Source organism: Babjeviella inositovora, assembly GCF_001661335.1.
Source record: "Babjeviella inositovora NRRL Y-12698 unplaced genomic scaffold BABINscaffold_4, whole genome shotgun sequence".
Lineage (NCBI taxonomy): Eukaryota > Fungi > Ascomycota > Pichiomycetes > Serinales > Babjeviella > Babjeviella inositovora.
Window position 1 is genome coordinate 215,681 of NW_017566841.1, and position 18,338 is coordinate 234,018.

General features: G+C 45.6%; 8 protein-coding genes across 8 annotated transcripts; 3 read left to right on the forward strand and 5 right to left on the reverse strand.

The window, feature by feature from the left end:
- Positions 1–51: 51 nt before the first annotated feature.
- On the reverse strand, positions 52–1,529 carry BABINDRAFT_160827 (glycosylphosphatidylinositol-alpha 1,4 mannosyltransferase I). The gene has a single exon (XM_019128480.1). The coding sequence runs from the start codon at positions 1,455–1,457 to the stop codon at positions 180–182; it is 1,278 nt and encodes a 425-aa protein (XP_018985891.1). The 5' UTR covers positions 1,458–1,529; the 3' UTR covers positions 52–179.
- A 1,206-nt stretch (positions 1,530–2,735) lies between these two features.
- Positions 2,736–4,238, forward strand: BABINDRAFT_34633 (uncharacterized protein; the record flags this gene model as incomplete). Its single annotated transcript, XM_019131683.1, has 1 exon — positions 2,736–4,238. The coding sequence occupies one exon, from the start codon at positions 2,736–2,738 to the stop codon at positions 4,236–4,238; it is 1,503 nt and encodes a 500-aa protein (XP_018985892.1).
- Positions 4,239–4,823: 585 nt separating this feature from the next.
- BABINDRAFT_160828 (uncharacterized protein) lies at positions 4,824–8,285 on the forward strand. Its single transcript, XM_019128481.1, has one exon. It carries the CDS (start codon positions 4,993–4,995, stop codon positions 8,170–8,172), a length of 3,180 nt encoding a protein of 1,059 aa, XP_018985893.1. The 5' UTR covers positions 4,824–4,992; the 3' UTR covers positions 8,173–8,285.
- A 68-nt stretch (positions 8,286–8,353) lies between these two features.
- On the reverse strand, positions 8,354–8,959 carry BABINDRAFT_160829 (uncharacterized protein). Its single transcript, XM_019128482.1, has one exon. It carries the CDS (start codon positions 8,894–8,896, stop codon positions 8,663–8,665), a length of 234 nt encoding a protein of 77 aa, XP_018985894.1. The 5' UTR covers positions 8,897–8,959; the 3' UTR covers positions 8,354–8,662.
- Positions 8,960–10,735: 1,776 nt separating this feature from the next.
- Positions 10,736–11,379, forward strand: RPL43A (60S ribosomal eL43 domain-containing protein; the record flags this gene model as incomplete). The annotated part of the gene is made up of 2 exons (XM_019130781.1): positions 10,736–10,778; positions 11,084–11,379. 2 exons carry the CDS (start codon positions 10,736–10,738, stop codon positions 11,377–11,379), a joined length of 339 nt encoding a protein of 112 aa, XP_018985895.1.
- A 212-nt stretch (positions 11,380–11,591) lies between these two features.
- BABINDRAFT_160831 (uncharacterized protein) lies at positions 11,592–11,921 on the reverse strand. The gene has a single exon (XM_019128483.1). The coding sequence runs from the start codon at positions 11,842–11,844 to the stop codon at positions 11,656–11,658; it is 189 nt and encodes a 62-aa protein (XP_018985896.1). The 5' UTR covers positions 11,845–11,921; the 3' UTR covers positions 11,592–11,655.
- Positions 11,922–12,304: 383 nt separating this feature from the next.
- Positions 12,305–14,390, reverse strand: BABINDRAFT_160832 (TFIIH/NER complex subunit). Its single transcript, XM_019128484.1, has one exon. The coding sequence runs from the start codon at positions 14,306–14,308 to the stop codon at positions 12,803–12,805; it is 1,506 nt and encodes a 501-aa protein (XP_018985897.1). The 5' UTR covers positions 14,309–14,390; the 3' UTR covers positions 12,305–12,802.
- Positions 14,391–15,387: 997 nt separating this feature from the next.
- Positions 15,388–18,121, reverse strand: BABINDRAFT_160833 (alpha-mannosyltransferase). The gene has a single exon (XM_019128485.1). It carries the CDS (start codon positions 17,807–17,809, stop codon positions 15,530–15,532), a length of 2,280 nt encoding a protein of 759 aa, XP_018985898.1. The 5' UTR covers positions 17,810–18,121; the 3' UTR covers positions 15,388–15,529.
- Positions 18,122–18,338: the final 217 nt, after the last annotated feature.

The window sequence follows — 18,338 nt, forward strand, 5'->3', positions numbered from 1 at the left end:
GTCACCAAATTTTGTATGTGCTTATGTAAGCGTGCTTATCAGGTGAAGGAATGAAATATCAAATTACTTATTCTGGCAACCCCAAAGGATGGTAATGTAGTTGATCTAATATTTTGCAATTTCTGGCTAAGCTCTTTAACTTTTTTTGTTGATTTTGCCTATTTTTAGCCAATTGTCTACTATTTTCCCTTCATCCCAAGGGAGCCCTGTGTAGTGACACATAAATCGTCCGCAAAAATTCCCAACATCCAAATATTGACGAGGAAGAAAAAAGCCGAACTAAACATCAAGCCAGGGTAGAAGGTGCTTTGGCCCAAAAATTCTAAATTGTAAGCGTTGTAAAGCCACAACATCTGGCCAACCACCCACAACAATAAGCAGGCGATTCCTTTGATCCGGGAGGTGGATAAAAGCTGAGAGTTCCTAAGGAAAACCGGCAAGAAGATCAAAAACCAAATAAAGTACTGGGAAGTTATGACTTTGTTGAAAGTGACAAAGGCAAATGTTTGAAGGAATAAACATGAGACGAAGTCGTCCTGGGCGAAAATAAGCGGAATTAACACCCCTGACACGAACAATTGGGGAATGAATGCCAATTTTTCGATGCTAAGGATGCTGGTAGTATGTTGGACAATGGCTGAGTTGAAGTAAAGCAACGTGTTGAAAACCGAAAAGTTGTGTCTGTGGTCAATACGCACCAAATGGTACAAGTACGAGCTATACAAAAAGTCGTAGCCATAGATATGATACATGAGGCCAGTCAAGCCCAAAAACGACGCTGCAGAAGCCAAGGTAAACTTCACCCTGTCGGTGTTGATCAAATTCAACAAGGGATGATTGTACCACGCTGGGGCTTTGTGAAAAACTAGAAGGGCCGAGGGGATATAGATCAAGGGATAAATCTTGAAGTGGACAGATATACCGACAAAGATACCGCTGAGAACAACGTCCCCCTTTAACAAATAGTACACAAAAAGCATAACCAACACAGAAAGAACACTTTCAGAGCTGCCTCTGGTGCTGATAGTAATAACCACCGGGTTCAATAGCCAGATCGACGCCAAAATAATCCTTTTTCTCTCTGGGATGTTTCCATAAAGTTTGAGGACCATGAGGATAAGGATTCCAGTAACTAGGTCACACAAAATGAAGATTATTTTACCCCAGGAACGAAAAAGTGAGACATTTGGCACCAACATCCAAGCAAGAAGCGGGGTGTAGCGGTATGTTTCTCGGAGGTACGGGGACAAGCCCTGGTGAATGTATTTGGCAGCATCTGAAAACACAAGGTAGTCAATATCAGTGTACTTCACCTCCATCGTAGCATCCTGGTATAGCCCGAACGCGAAAAAGCCAATTCTCAACAATATTGAGGCCACTAATAAGCATTTTGTGTTCAATAGCTTTTGTAGCACGGTTGTGGATACGTCAGCCAGAGCGACAGAAGAGCGGGGCATGGTAACCGAGGAGAAACAAAGCCAGTATGTGGCGTGAGATAATTGGCTAGTTCCTAAAGCAGGAAACGAAATACAATCATAGCCGTTGTAGAAAGTGGAGTGAAAAGGCAACTGTGTCGTGAAAAAACTGCTTACGCAGGATCTTGGGCTTATGTTAATATGCAGGCTGTATATGCAGGACGTATATGTATACAAGATATACAATTACAACTAGTTTTCGTCAATGCTTTTACCTGCATACTAATCTGGCCATAGCTACATTATCGTATTGTACCATCTTACATCGGATAGTAGCTGGACCTTTGATTGTATAAAATGACGTGAGCATGTTTGATGAGGATTCTAGCAGTGCGTATGAGTTAAAGTATGTGTCTAAGTATATGTATATATGCACACTTTGGAACACACCTACATATAGAAATAAATCCATATTGTAAGAATGATAGTGACATAAATAATATTTCCTATATGTATATTTGTATTCACTCAGTCGCAGATAATTATACCATACATATTTAAGCATGAAGTTTAGATAATTTTTGCCTCGCCAGTAATAAAATTATATTACAGTGATTTCAAATATAAAATCACCCTACCGGAACACCATATATACATATTTGTTCAACCGCAAATATATAGAGATAGGCTCTTCTATACCGAGCCTGTACTCCAACACCTGTGCCCACTTATCAGTGCCCACTTATACTGTGCCCAGACTAGCACCCAAGCTGGAAACACGGTAGATATACCTATATATATACATACTGAATGCTTACCCTTACCTAAGCTTTTATCCCCAGCTGTTTAGTGAAAAAACACCCTTGGAAGTATACTCAATGAGGAGCGCAGACTCCCAGCGGGATCCCAGGATGCATTACCCGGATCAAGCAAGCGCCGCACCGCAGGTCACCGCGTAGTACTTCCAGATCAGGCCAGCTGCCGGCGGCTACAACCTGAAAAATTATTTGTAGGATTCCCCGCAAAAAGGGAGCGGAATTTGCTGGCGGGTGGCCTCTTGGGGCTTCCCGTTAAGGGTCATTTTAGCAGATAAGCGCCGGGTGGATGCAGGATATCATCCAATGGTCGTCTCGAGAATATTTTTCAAACGGATACCAGGCTGGGCAGAGATAGGTTAGTGTTTACGGTTGCGGCGGGAGATTCAAGCGCAATAATAATTTCCGTTTCCCAATTCTTATATAAAGCAGCCTCCCACGTACTTATAGGAAATACAGACTTGTAACTTATATTTCTTCTTCCACTTAAATTAATACTTTCATCATGTCCTTATCCGTCCAAGTCAAATTGCCAGATGGCTCCACCTACACACAACCAACAGGGTTGTTTATCAACAACGAGTTTGTCAAATCTATCAAGGGGGAGAAGTTTGAAAGTATTTGTCCGGCTACCGAAGAGCCAATCGCTGCTGTCTATCGGGCCTACGAGGAAGACGTCGACGTTGCCGTCAAGGCTGCTCGCGAGGCTTACAACACCGTCTGGAAGGAGACTGGTGGGGTTCAGAGAGGCAAGTTGTTGTTCAAGTTAGCCGAGTTGATGGAAAAGCACGCCGACGAATTGGCGGGTATTGAAGCTCACGATTCGGGTAAGCCAAAGGCCACCAATGCCATCTTCGATGTGGAAGAAAGTGCCAACTGTATGCGCTACTTTGGTGGCTGGGCCGATAAGGTCACTGGGAAGTCTATCCCGTTGGGCAAAGATAAGTTTGCTTACACCCTCCATGAACCATACGGTGTTTGCGGGCAAATCATCCCGTGGAACTACCCTCTTGCCATGGCTGCGTGGAAGCTTGGGCCAGCTTTAGCTGCAGGTAACTGTGTAGTCTTGAAGACTTCTGAAATCACACCATTATCCATGTTATGGCTCGCCAACTTGATCAAGGAAGCCGGTTTCCCACCTGGTGTGGTGAATATCCTTTCGGGGTTCGGTAAGGATGCTGGTGCCCGCTTGGCCTCGCACGAAGGCGTTGATAAAATCGCTTTCACCGGTTCTACCGCGACTGGGCAGGTCATCCAGCAATTGGCGTCCAAGAATATGAAGGCTGTCACCTTGGAATGTGGTGGTAAGTCTGCTTTGGTTATCTTTGACGATGCTGACTTGGACCAGGCTGCTAAATGGGCTGCTATTGGTATCATGAGCAACCAGGGCCAGATCTGTACTGCCACCTCCAGAATCTACATCCAGGACGGTGCGTACGACAAGTTCTTACAGGCGTTTAAGGCGCATGTGGAAGAGGAGTACACCAGCAAGCAAGGGTGCCCATTTAACGACACTCACGTCGTGGGTCCTCAAATTTCCCAGCCACAGTACGAGAAGATTTTGTCGTACATTGAAATTGGTAAGAAGGAAGGCGCCAAGCTTTTGTCTGGTGGTAAGACTCCAGCCTCGCTGACCAAGGGTTACTTTATCGAGCCAACCATTTTCGCAGACATTTCTCCAGACATGAGAATCGCCAACGAGGAGATCTTTGGTCCGGTGGTTGCCTGTGGTAGATTCAAGACCTACGAAGAGGGCCTCAAGTACGCTAATCAGACACAGTACGGGTTGGGCTCGGCTGTTTTCACCCAGGACATCGCTAAAGCGCACAGATTTGCCAGTGATTTGGAGGCCGGTATGGTCTGGATCAACTCCTCCAACGACTCTGATATCCACGTTCCGTTCGGTGGTGTCAAGATGAGTGGTGTTGGCAGAGAATTGGGTGAGTACGGGTTGACTATCTACACCCAGGCCAAGGCTGTACACGTCAACATGGGCTCCAAGTTGTAAGGGACGAACATTTTATAGCTTTATTCATGACTTATATTAATGCAGTAGAGACTTGAAAGGGGCACGAACGGAAAATTGAACAGCAAAATACCCCGTCATTTTTTAAGCAGAGACGTCCGATTGAATATCGGTGAATGACATGGCCAACTATGTGTTATCCAAGGACTGGCCGTCTGTTTTAGGCGGGCTAAACCTCCCAAACGTGCTAACCCAAACCTTAAACACTGGAAACGTAAATGCATATACATTATACGGGGAAATGTGAGCGGCCGAAACCGGCCTTCCTGAATACTGCCCCCACCGGGAGGTATTAGCTCTCCACCAGTCGCATTTAATCTGGGAAATTTAATCGTCAAAAGTGTAACTACCCTCGCTTTCAGCGCGTGATATGATTTTGTGTAGGTGTACTAGTGGCCCTGGTGCTTTCACATGCTGCAATATCCATTGATCCCCAAGCGCAGATGTCAGGCACGATAGAGGTGCTGCGAGGTTACGAGCCAAAACTGCCGCTATCCCAAAATATTTACGTATGCACATGTACCGGTACAGACGACCGGGAAATTCATAATAACAACCTTGCCTGGTCAGGGACACAGCATCCAACACTGTAGCTTCCCCCAAAAGCCCCATTTTATTTCTCTTAGTTCCATAACTCAGTATTCAATTGACCTCCTATACTGGTATTGGATTCTGGACAGAGTTCCTTGTTCCTCTTGCTTGACCACAGTACTATGCCGACGACTAGCCTACGAAGATGAAAACCTTTCTTGATAACCTAAACAATATATCAAACCGGTTTAATCCTCCTTCCACAGCCGCAGACAAGTCTCGAACGTCGCCTAATGTGGCTCCCACATCTTTCAAGCGGATGGTTTCCGATCTATCCACGTCTCCTAACACTACCAGAGCCCGGATCGTCACTGACTGGGGTATTGACGATCTCGACGACGAAGAATTGTTGACCCCCGCCAGCAGCAGTTTCTCGAGCCTACATAACCCCTTCCCCCAGCCACGAGTACCTCCGTTTGTCCACAGGCGAAACTCCTCCAGAACCACGTCTGTCTCCACCCGGTCTGACCACATGATGCACCTAGTTCGGCCACCCCTTGGGCTAGATACTCTCGTATTGCACGAAGAGTACCCCAGTGCGCTGCCTCTGAACCCAGCCTTTGAATCCAATTTTTTTCTCTACCCCCTGGACCACGCCGCAGAACCGTGGGGCGTGGCACTAGACAACGACGCCACTGACCTCCACAAGTTGACTGCATTGTGGGACCGCGTGAAAAGACTAATACTATTAAACCAGAATCTGGATGGAGAGCTTTTTGACAAGTTAAAGTATAGTTTGATTGTTTCGAACTTGCTCGACGACTCGATTGTGATACTGAAGAATGATGAACTCCTATTACAGTTGAGCAGAGAGAGTGCCAGGGACGAGGGAAAGGAGCCGCTAAAAGTAGCTTCGATCTACGGAGCCATTATTCCCCTGAAGCAGCGCTATAGGCTCAAGCCCTGGACCAAGTTTGGCCCGTACCATGTGGTGACTATGAATCTCTTATTGGCCCGTTACACGAGATCCAAACCCAAAGGCGCGGATGCGTCACTAATTATACCCTTTAATACTGAGAAGCCGTCACCGCGAGTTCAGAACCTCGTTGCATCTATCGTCCTTCTTTCCTGCGTGATCCATTTTAAGAATCGGCACGTGAAATCTGCTGTCCAAAAATCCGCCATCTTGCAAACACTACAGCCCTTTCTTGGGGGAAACTTCACCCTTAACAAGCTATTAGGAAAGAGTCTTTCCATTATCAAAGAGTCTGAGGTTTATCGGAGCTTGCAGCGCGGTCGCGACGGGGATATTCGCGCCTCTATTCTTCCTCCGCCGAATCCGACGACACTCCTGGAATTGAATGCGCTCATGACTTCGGTTGTGGAATTAATCATAGGGAGATTCCACAAGAATATTAAACTTCTCTTACCGTTTTTAAACGGTGAAATCTTGGAGCGATACTGCGAGATTTACAACTTGGAGAATATAGAGCTTGTATTGCTCTCGACGATGGCCACGAACCACCCCATCCAAGCTGAGGAAATCAGTTCTTTTAGCAATGATACCAGTTACGATGCTGCTTTGCAGCCTGCCAAATCCACCGCTACCAACAGACAGTCATTACGTTTACGAACATTTTCCTTGCATTCAGAAAATGCCAATGACCAGAGAAATGGCGCTACGCATCCGAGCCAATCTGTCAAGTTGACTGTTTTGATCAACCAGTTGAACCAGGTCCGCAAATTCTTCATCTGCGAATTGTTAACTTTGAACGAGCCGCCCCAGTACAACTTTTTCCTCTCCAAATTCTGGGAGATCTTCAAAGTTCCAGCCTCATCGAAGAGGTTCTTGGACACTGGTTCCAAAATCGCCTTGATACGTGCCGTTTTGCTCGACTCCGTAAACGATTTGAAGTTGTACAACCAAGTTTTGCAAGACGTTACCGATAGACACGGCACCCATCAGAAGACACCTGCATTTTCTTCAAGTGGGGGAGAAGTGACCCTCTCCCCCCCGCACCTTATCGATACTTCCACACCATCCAACTCCAATCGATCTTCCGTCAGCTTTAACAGTATTGGCGGAATTCATGGGAGACCCACAACAGATGCCTCCCACATTGCCAAATTGAGTTACAAGGTGGACCAAATTAGCAGCAACCTAATGTTCTTGCAGTTATACAACAGAGAATCAGAGGGAGAGAGCCCTAGTTCCAGAGATTTGCCGGCAGACTCGGGCGGAGCCCTTTCGGAGAAGATTCACATCTTAGAAAATATTGGTTTGGAGTTGAACTCCGCAATTGACCATTACCAGAAGGGACTATACGAGTTGCGAATGTTGGATTCTGAACAACAAAGACAAAATCAAATCCGATTAAGGAATAAACAGAATCAAATATCCGGCCTAAGATCGTTTTCTACTAACACGATGGGCCACTCGTCATCCGTAAGTGTATTGTCGCGTGCAAATATGAAGAAGCGATTCTCCTTGCCACCACAGGCCTTTAAGGACTTTTCTGTTTTGAATTCTCCGGTGACAACCAGTAATGCGGATCATGGGTCATCTTCTGCGGCTAGAGGGAGCCTGCAGTATTTAGCCTCACCGCTGCGCGCCGGTAAGAGTTCCTTTGAGGATAGCTCGGCTCATCCTGACCAAGCCCATCCTGCCAGTCAAACTCTCCAGAGTACGAAGAAGTATAAGCGTCTCAGCACTGGGCTACAAGTGAGTCTTTTGACAGTGTTTGAAGAACTGAGCCCTGCCCCAACCCATCACCCTCGAATGATTTCCTACGACGACAATTACTTGAACATCACTCCCAGCGATGGGATATTCTCTGGAAATGATTCTCCCGTCTTGCGAACCTTTCCCCATAGCCATACTGTAATGCCATCCGATGCGAATCCTGGGAGGGAGCCTGTACCTGAAACTCTTCAGCAGTTTTCTAACGCTGAGACGAGCGTGATAATACACGACGTTAATAACGTCAACGGCGAAGAGGGAAACAACTCATTGACACCAAACGAATTGAGATTGCAGTTGACCCGGAATTTTGAAAGTTTATTGAACACTCAGGAGATTAAGAAAGCGTCGAGGCAGGCAAAACACCGAAGTGTGGCATTTTTGGATGGACCCGGCTCCAAGCCAGCCGTTACCCTCGACGAGGTGAGTGAGGAGCAGGATGAAGGCGAGGAATGTGTTAATAGTTTGGAAAAGATACGGGTCAGAAAAATGACCCAGCACACCTTGGAGGCCACATCTGATGCTGAAGAGACGAAGGTAGGTGAAGATGGGGCACATGCCGAAATAGTTGATGTTTGTAACAAAAGTTTGATGATCCTGGAGTTGGCCAATGTTTTGGCGGCTGTCCAAACCCAGAGTGAATAATAATGTTTAGATAACAATTAATAAACTTTGTCCTTGGATTATGGAATCTATAGGCTAAAGCTATCGACGAAAGATTAACCACGCGTGTTACTAGCTTGGACAAACGCGTCAACATTCTAGTTCGCTGTCGTACGTGGGACTGCCTGCAAATCTAAGTTATGCGCACGTCCCGGTTATAACGTAATGTAATTTTACATTTATTTACCATAGTTAACATATAAATATTCACCTAAAATCCCAAAGTATTATGACTCCCCATCCATGACTGCTGCTGTATCGTAACTAATAGCCACCCCATATCATGATCGATAAACTACCTTCTAGAATAGGAAGATATCACGCCAGATTTCGCACGGCAGAGTGCTCTTATGGGACCAGAATCATCATGAACTAGGTAATCAGGCTTACCATACTAAGATAGGACGTATAGCACGATTCACTTCAGCTCTAGGGAATGTCCTCCTTGCCGACTGGTTAGATTCGGATTGTTTTAGATATCAATCAAGCTCACATCTGACTCTCTCCGTTCAGACGTCCCGTCAACAGGGATCATGTCAGTGTCACTAGAAGCAGCGGTGGTATCCGGAGAGACTGGGGAGATACTTGGAATGACCACTGCTCTGGTGATTTCGCCGGTGAGAGATAAGAAACGTGGTCTGAAAGCAGGCACGCCACCGTCGGCCAATTCAGTGGCGATGCTGTTATCGTTGCTGAGTTCAGACATTTAGGAATGTGGTGTGGTTTAGGAATGTGGTATGATTTAGGAATGTGGTATGATTTGGGAGTAAAATTAGGGAGTAAAATTAGGGAGTAAAAGAACAGGAAGTGGATATGTTATGGTTCTAGAAACGGGGTCTGATGGAGTATTTATAACCTACAGGGGAGTAAGATATTGAATTTGAATTCATAGTAGGGAGACATGCATGGTTACTAATCTATTTATCTAATCGGCTACGAACGGCTTATACAGAAGTGTGATGCAGAAAAGTGTATTTCAAGAACTGCGGATGCAAGGTGTCAGATCAATTCACCCCGCTACGCCCCTCTCCCAGGCGTTCGGCCCTCTTATCCGAGTGGCTCTACCGACACAGCACTCAATCCAAAGATTTAAGGTTGCCTGGGAAATGTAATTTCCGAGCGGTTTTAGCTTCAAATATTCTCAGAGGGGCCATCACATAATTCGGACGAAAATAAAATACACAATGGTTTCAATTGAATTGCTCTCGACAACCTTCGACAATACAATAAGCGATTTCTATTTCGGAGGTCGACGCACATGTACAGACCATGCCACGAAGACGGGGCTACAGAACTTTATTGCGCACGAGGTTCGGCGCAGTAGTGGCCAGATTTTCCCAAGACGAAATTAAGCTCAAGGGTTCAAGGACAGCTTAAATATTTAGCTCATATGTGCATCATTCTTCTGCCGAAGGATTGGTGTACCTACTGCTCATAGCCACTGTGGGGTAATATGAATGGTCTATCCTAACTCTATTGAAGCAAGACTACAACTCCCAGAGCCATCGTAGGCCTTCACCATCCGCGAGTGATAATTCGGGTTCTTCTAATCGAAGGTAGATTCAAAGATGCACAACAATGCACTTCGGAAAACATGACAATAATCCAACCAAGCTGCTCAAAAAAGAAGGAGAAGGCAGGTTGTATGCAGAATGATACAATATATCCTGTATATATTAGATATAGCCATAACCTTCGGGGTTTCGGAGTTATTCCTATCTATTTCTAGTCAACAAACTTGACGTCAGGTGAGGTGGAAGGAGTGTAAATCCGTGACCCTTTACATGAGATAAGAAGGAACAATACGTCTGTGCGACTTTCGAGTTCCCCATAATTATGCACCAAAGATCAACTAAATAGAGAAGAAATCCTTGTTTGTTGTGATGGTTCCTGGGACTCCTGTCAGACATTATTGTTGTACGTGGTAAAAGAATTTAACAAATCTTGTTGAAAGGCAAATTTTTGTATATTTTTTGGTCCTACTAGGTAAGACTTGAAGCACATACATAGGAAGCGTTGGGTGTGGAAAAGTTTATCATGTGATGTTGAATAGGGCTTATAACACCTGTGACTTCTGATTTTGTCATTCATGCGTAAATCTAAATACAATCATTGTATTTTACAGCATGCAGGTAAAAGTTATTTCTCCATACCAAAATCGCTGTTTATAAAAACTCCTGTGGCGAAGCTTGAAAAAGTGCGAAAAAACTGAAAGAGTAAAGACAATACTATGCAGGATATTACAATTTCTTCCCCCCGCTCCAAATAGTAAGCATTGTTACCCTACTGCCAATTAGTATGGGACTAGGACTCTGTACTATGAGCCCTCGATACAGAGGGGTGTGCGCCGCCCAGTCTCTTACCAGACAGCTCCTCACTAACAAGCCCGCCATCGCCCGCGACTGTGGGAGGGAGGGCGACTAATCGAATTTTCACTTTCACTGTAGGGGATACTACTGAGGGAAAAAAATATTGAAAAACGACTTCTCTAACATAACCACTTGTTCGGAATTTCTCAGTAACCCTCAAAGAATATATTACAAAGATGTATGTAATGATACCACGACAACACGAGATTCATCCAAATGGTGCGAAGACGAAGAAAGAACCGGAGACGAGACTTCAAAGCCGACAGTCCTAATGAGAGAACCAGTTGACTAAACTTGGGATCCACGATATCCAAAAGAACCAATGACATTCAATATACTCCCTTCTGAGAATGGAAGTCTCAGCGATGCTGCCTATCCACTATGGAGAAAATTTTTCATTACGCGTAGCATTTTCAAAAGTGCTACTACGGGAACGTCCCTCCAAATAAGTGCTTCCCAGCCATCATATGTCGATTTCCTATGTTTCATCTTTCTTTAGCACCATGGATCTTGAGCCACAAGAGCCCTTACTAACAATTTTAGGACTAAGAGAACTAAGAAGGTTGGTATCACCGGTAAGTACGGTGTCAGATATGGTTCTTCTTTGAGAAGACAATGTAAGAAGTTGGAAGTTCAGCAACACGCCAAGTACGATTGCTCTTTCTGCGGTAAGAAGACCGTCAAGAGAGAATCTACTGGTATCTGGTCTTGCAAGTCTTGTCGCAAGACCGTTGCCGGTGGTGCCTACACTGTTTCTACCGCTGCCGCCGCTACCGTTAGATCCACCATTCGTCGTTTGAGAGAATTGGCTGAAGCTTAATTTAATTCCCATAAAAATCTCTTTTATCTCCATTACTTTATCTGCTTTATGTGTTAATTGTTTCTTCTTTGAATAAAGAACTTTGAATGTACAAACTCCCATTTTTAACTGAACTCTCTGTAAGACGTGCTTATTTGGACGGCTCTTGTGATAGTTTTGGCTACTGACCAAGACAGTATAGTCCTCGCTCTTAACCAGGAATGTCTGGTACTTGAATGCCAGATCCACCGCTGTACATGAACCCTGAGGAATTTGGACTCATTATACCTGTGTCTGCTATAGGGGAATCATTCGTAGCGTTGAGGTTGAAGAGACCATATCATTGGCACTTGGATACGAACTCCGCGGCATAAAAAGCAGCTCCCCATTAAGCCCCTGTAATCTGGAGTATCTACAGAAACCGAAGGTAGCTAACAAACGAGTAAAAGGGGCAGAAAGAACGGTTAAGGTCGCGTATGTATCCATATTTTGTGGCCACGAATAACTCTAAGATAGAGCGGTCATGGGTATATGGTAAACAATTTAATGCTACCTAAACAGGCGGACACCTTTAAATCTATCTTATCAGCTTCAATGGGGTTTCTATACATTCCTTTGCGCTTCCCGGAGAATAACGGCTAGTAAGAAATGAATGGGATAATTCTCTCTGATGTTTTCAATGGAGAGTGAAACCTCAATAAACCCCTACAGACTTTACTGAGAATAGCGTCTCCAAGATTTCAAGAGTGATTCATTTTGTTGTATTAGGATGAATAAGGAACTCATTTCCAATTCAGTGACAGCGCATTTAGAGAGTACCTTTAGAGAGTGGCTATATTAAAGGCGGCACCTCTGTGACTTGAGTTTTAAAGGGAAAGAAAGACCTAGGGATTATGTTCGTAGTGGAATTACAATCAGTTATTTTTATAAAGTGTCAAATTAAGTAGCACCAAGCGCAAGTAGCATAGTTTAAATGCACTGTTTACGTCGGTATCTTTTCTCCTGGTTTAAATATATATATCTCCCAGTTATATTAAACCTAGTCTGGTGTGAGGTTATGACAACTTCAACAGATTATCGTCAGACCAGTCTGAATAGTACACAATACTTGAGACAAATACGCAAACGCTCCAATCTTCCAGTTAACATCCTAGTTTTCATAACCAAGCCGTGAAAAAATAGTTAAAATCACGGGGTTCGTTCCATAAAATTCAAGCTATGCGGCTGCTATTTCCAGTTCACATAGTAAATGTCTATACCAGTTATATAGTATGGTAATAGCTGTCACCATAAATCTCTGCCAATGGCCTATCAAAGTTCGGTAAAAGTGTATAGGGAGATACCCGAGAGGGAAAGACATCTGCTGAACAAACGTAAATGATGGATTATTAATGCGTTTTATTCCATCTACCCATCTCAGCTCTTACCCAAGCCTTTGCGTGGCCTACCTCTTCTTTCTCAACTTTCTGTTCGCGTACTCTACGACCTGCTGCCTGCCTTCCTTGGTGATGAAGAACTTCTTCTTGTTTTTGTCGCTCCAGAGCAAGACCCCGATCTCTTCAGCGTACGCATTCAATAACTCAAATTCCTGGACGTTACTAAAGTCGCTAAAACAGTAACCGTCCCAGGTTTGGATGCGGTCCATCTCTAACTGCCACAACTTAATCTGGTCCACCACAGTAGGAGGGAGGATTTCAAGACGATATTCGTCCATGGCCGCGCCAGCAGCGGGCTTGATGTTATTGTTGCGGTCGAACTCGAGCCGCTTGTTCAACTTTTCCTCCCCGAGGCGACGCATCCGCGGATGCGCGTGGTTCTCTAGGAACAGAATGATCTGCTCGGCAGTGATGCCGTTGTATAATGCATGGCGGACCGACTCGCGGGTCAACTGGCCACAGATCATGTTGGCAAACCGTGTCTTAAGGTGCACAAACAAGTTAAGAATAGCAATCAGCAACGGCGAGGTTGTGTACGCGTACAACTTGAAATTTGTCTCAATGATAACCGAGCCGTCTGCGGTCGAAGAAAGGATATTCACCTTATCCGGCTCAGCATCCTCCTCCTTTAAGGCCTCCTTCATCGCGGCAGCCGGCGTTTTCATCGCCATAGACTCAGAGGTCAAGGTTGTCGCGAGCCGTGTCGGGTAGAACCTCCGCGACGTCGACTTGCGTTGGTACACCAAGCCGTAGTCGCGCAAGTCCTCGAGCATCTTGATCTGGGTCTCGCTCAATGCGGAGAGAGAGTAGTCACGGCCCAACTCAAGCGACCCCAACATGAAGATGAAGTTCAACACGTCCACAGGATCCATCTGCAACGACTCCGCCACTCTGAGATACTGCAACAACAACGTCCAGATCTGAGCATTCACGTCTTGGAGGAGGAACTGGAAGCCCTCTTTCGTGATGGACATGGCGCCCGCACGCCCCTCCATTAGCCCTGCATGTTTGAGCAACTGCAACACCCCGTCGCTCGGGAGCTCGTTCAACTCGGTTCCGACCATGTAGTGCAAAATTGTCTCCCACTTATTGGCCGCATATGTGTCCAAAAACGGTAAATCCACCTGGTGGTTATCTTCAGTATCGCACGCCACCCCGAACGCATTGTTTGTCTCCCCGCCCGTAAGCGCGTTTCGGAAACTTGTCCGGAAAATCGGATTTAGCGAGAGCACTAAGCCGTTGTGCTCGTCCTTCACAATATGCAACGCGCGGATACGCTTTAACGACTCAACCTGGTGGCGCCGTCCGTGTGGCTTGATCCACTTGTCAAGGTCACGGAGAAGTACCGGCTTTTCGTTGAACACCATCGACATGATGTAGAATTTCGCCATCGGCGGGATGAGTCGGTAGATCGCGAGGCACGTTGCAGGTGAACGGTACAACCGCGAGTGGACCGTCTCAGGAAGTCCTTCAAGATACTCATTGACGTTCGACTTGAACTGTGCGGAAGACATGGATGGGGGTCAAGCGTGTGATAGTAAAGGGGACTCTGATTTGATAAAGCTCAGAAAGGCACTTTTCATAGGGGTGCAGGATGGGTGTTATGTACAGGTTGCCCTACAAAATCTCCAGAAATGCGCTTTCATGGAATATCAGTCACTTTCTATGGGAAAATGACAAGGTTTAGGGGAGGGGAAGTTAAGGCATGAAATGGGTGAATGACAACATAGAAGATATATAGGATTTTGATAATTGCGTATATCGAGGAAATAGGGTTCGGTACTGCAAATCGAAAGTTACTTCCAGGGAGAGCAACGTATTGCGTAGATAAAGCATTTGAGGTTATATTTCGCATATCAACATTAAATCCCACCACTACACGCACATATCATCTACAATCCTCAATGGTACAGTATTTGGAGTATTGGTACACTAAAATAACCAGAAAACAAAGAGGTAAGAGCGATTTAAATATAAAGATAATACGCCCAAGAAAAATGAAACATGTTTATCTATATAGAGGGCAGAAGGAGGCTTAAACAAACAAAAGTATCAGGAAAGGAACGGGAGAATCCAGAAGAGGATGTGGATATCTATAATCTAAAGAAAAACGCGTGATGCAAGATCTAATTTAAAGAATACATAGACCTTGGGGTTTATAGACATTTATATTTCCGAGTTTTCTTTCCATTGCCCTTTATAATTTAAGTATAACTCATTTCACCCGACAATATTCTCTTTGAATTGGTTATCAACATATGGCCTACATTGTGTTTCGTCATATAGTACAAGGAGTGTACTCGCACCATGGTATATTCGACCATATATATTCATTGGCATTACAAAAGGTTGCATGCTTGGAAATCCAAGAATTCCCAGAAGTCTCACTTCTGAGAGTCAAATGTCAATAAAAACATGGCTATATAGCCATATACATTCCAAATACAAGTTAAAATGTTGATAAAAGTTTAGGGGTATGTGATTATATCTCTAATTCTAATGTTTAATACAAGATAGACTCGACCGTTGATTAACGTCACAGATGAATATTCTAGCTAGTAAAATCACTACAACCAAAACTTTTATGCATGATACCTGGAGAAAGTTACACTATGGGATATAACTAGGGCTTTAATCTTCTGAAGTCACTTCACAACTCATATACATGTATGAACATAGACTTACCAACCATATAGATTACTAACATTCATGAACAATAATGCTTGTAACACCGTCTAGTGTTGTGGCTCCTCCTCTGTATACTCATTAAACCAAACATCCCCCAAAAACTTAAACTTTGCGAGCGCCCTCACCCCAAATTCTACCACCTGACCTCTCACCCCGTGTACCTCATCGTACGCACACCAGATATAGCCACGACAGACATTCGTATTGTGTTTCCATGGCCGCTCCCGAAGCAACCCGTACTTTGCAAATCTGGACTCTGGCTCATCCTTTTTAGGCACCTCCTCTGCCATTTTTGCCTCTGCAAGCTCGAACTCGTACTCGCCTTTAGCGTTTACCACACCGCCGGCCTGGAGTTCGCTGACAAGCGGTGGAATGATCGCTGCGGAGATACGGAACGGCTCACGGTACAACTGCTGGAGCTCGGGCTCGCTCAAGCCGGAGTAAAACTGTTTCTTCGCGTCAATCTCCCACAGATTCAACTTGCAATACTTGAACCCCGAATTGATCCACATGAGCGTTTTTCCGTCGTCGCTATTAATATGTCCCGGGTGCGTCAGACAAACACGGCGTTTCGCAGCGAAACGGGGTGCGAACTCATCTAACCGTGCGGGATCGAATTTGTCAGTGCTGCCGTCGCCGAAAGACATTTCCACACCATTGGAATCCCGACCTGTGATCAACGCCGGCTGAAACTGGCCCACAGCGGCCGTTCGGAAGTGGTTAAACCCATAACTTTCATCGCCGGATGCCGCTAGGCCCAACCAGAAAAGTTCTTTATCACCCCAACTCAACATCTTTGTCGGTTCGAGCTGAATCAACTGCAACGCCATCACGACTCCGTGGAAATGCTTAACGCGGTCAATCACCACGACGCCCGACTCCATGATATGGCTCTCGCGGTTGGCGAACAAGCCGCTCTTACGGGTATATTCCGTTAGCCGTGGAATCCGAAACTTATCGTAGTCTTCCCCCTCAAGCGCATCAATGAGTGTTGTCCGGAAGAAGTTGATGGTATGGACGGAGGTCTTATCCTCTAGTTGACGGTCCTTGAAGAACAATGTGGAGGTAGTTTGGTAGACAGAATGGGAGAAAAACAGCTCGGGGTTGACAAGCGGAACGGTGTCAGTGTCCATCAAAATAGTCTCTGAAAAGCTGCTAAAGAGGTAAGCGAGGAGCTTGTTGGCGTAGCCCAGGAGAATTATGTCATAGCTGCGGCTGCGCGTCACAGCGATGGAGATGTCCACAAACCAGAGCTCCTGTTTGGGGAAAACGTGCGGTAGGGCCTGAGATGAGGCAAACGCCGCATATGACTCCGGCAACGGTATCTCATCCCGCCGTGCCCAGGAAATTAGCTCTACCCGCGTTTCCATCGTGATGTCGTTTCGATGCATAACTTGGATTGGCAATGTGTTTCCCACGCTTCGTAAGACTTTTATAAGACCGATGAGTTCAGACTTGTGGAGGTCAGATGCAGAAAGGACAATACCGCGGCCTTTAAAAGAGTCCCGCAAGGCTTTCATGTAACAGCCATTATTCTTGCCATTGAAAATGGTTATGTTATAGTTATTTTCTAGCCCTGAACCAACCTTTTCCAAGTGCGGGATATTTCCGTTTGCCACAAGCTGACCGTCCCAACGCTGGAAGACCGGCCATTGCCGCGTGAGCACCGGAAACAACTTCCGCTCGAGATAACCGCAGTCGAACAGATCTAGCCGGAGATCTTGTTTGGGAACAAAGCACTGGTTGAAGCGACGAATACGGCGGATGCGCTCGACAGTTTCCGCCTCGATTGCGGCGTTATTCAGGGCAACTGCGTCATACTCCGTGACGATGAGCTGTCGCAACAACCTTTCTGTGCGGCGCGTAAGCTTGCTGACGGCATCCTGCTCTTTTTCGTGGCGATTGGGGTCTTCGCCCTCCTTGACAACTGCCGTGATCTTGTGGGTGAATTTGTCGATGAGCTCGGCGAAACGATCGTTGATAAACTTCAGACGATCAAACGCCGCCAGGTTGTAGCGGTAGTCCAGGTGGGGATCGGTGTTGATGGTGCCGAACTGGCTTACGTAGGAAAAGTATTTGTTACAGGAATCTTCTATGATGGTCTGGTCATCTGCCGGGTATTCTATGGCGCTGGGTATGCGGAAGTGGTCATGTGCTGCTTGAAGGGCCGCCGGAGGAGTAGTTGCTCGGGAATAGCTCGCCTGGAAGATACATAATATGGTGAGCGCAGCAGTGATGGCAACTAAATTTCGCTTGTGACGGCGTAGCCTCACTGCAAGAGGTGCTAGTCTCGCCGTAAACCGATAGGCATGTGTAATGAGGGACATAGAAGCAAGTAGATTCAGATATCTGAGTCTGGAGGAAACAGCCGCGATTAGGCTAGATGGCAGATATTTGGACTTTGCTAGTAAACCAGTGTGACAGTGAATCTGGATATTGTGAAAAGTATCAAATAGCGATGGTAAAGGAGACCCAATTGTGTCAAATGATCCCAGACCCAGGAGTGTGCGTGGAAAGAGCTAGTGCCAATAGTTTTTCAAAGGGGAACCCGATCAGTTGAACAAGGCAGTGTAAATTGCAGATATAGGTGAAGCAAATGGCACCGTAGAATTTTCCCTTCACAAATATCTGTTCGACGTAACTTGAGACTATGATGGTTTTACCGCGGCGCTTGATCCATGAGCAGATATATTCTGCCTGCGCACGCGGCCAGATGTCCTGCACACTGCAGACAATTGAACCGCGTCCGCCGCTTAGATTTTTCATGCACGGCTCGGCATTTGCAGCTTCGGAGACAGCCCAAGATAGGGGTAGCACGGAATGGCTTAAAAAGGGTTATTAGGGTGACTTTACAAT

Bases quoted from the DNA above. Each gene is read 5' to 3' on its own strand.
- BABINDRAFT_160827 (XM_019128480.1), bottom strand. From the start codon at position 1,457: ATGCCCCGCTCTTCTGTCGCTCTGGCTGACGTATCCACAACCGTGCTA.
- BABINDRAFT_160828 (XM_019128481.1), top strand. From the start codon at position 4,993: ATGAAAACCTTTCTTGATAACCTAAACAATATATCAAACCGGTTTAAT.
- BABINDRAFT_160829 (XM_019128482.1), bottom strand. From the start codon at position 8,896: ATGTCTGAACTCAGCAACGATAACAGCATCGCCACTGAATTGGCCGAC.
- BABINDRAFT_160831 (XM_019128483.1), bottom strand. From the start codon at position 11,844: ATGGATACATACGCGACCTTAACCGTTCTTTCTGCCCCTTTTACTCGT.
- BABINDRAFT_160832 (XM_019128484.1), bottom strand. From the start codon at position 14,308: ATGTCTTCCGCACAGTTCAAGTCGAACGTCAATGAGTATCTTGAAGGA.
- BABINDRAFT_160833 (XM_019128485.1), bottom strand. From the start codon at position 17,809: ATGTCCCTCATTACACATGCCTATCGGTTTACGGCGAGACTAGCACCT.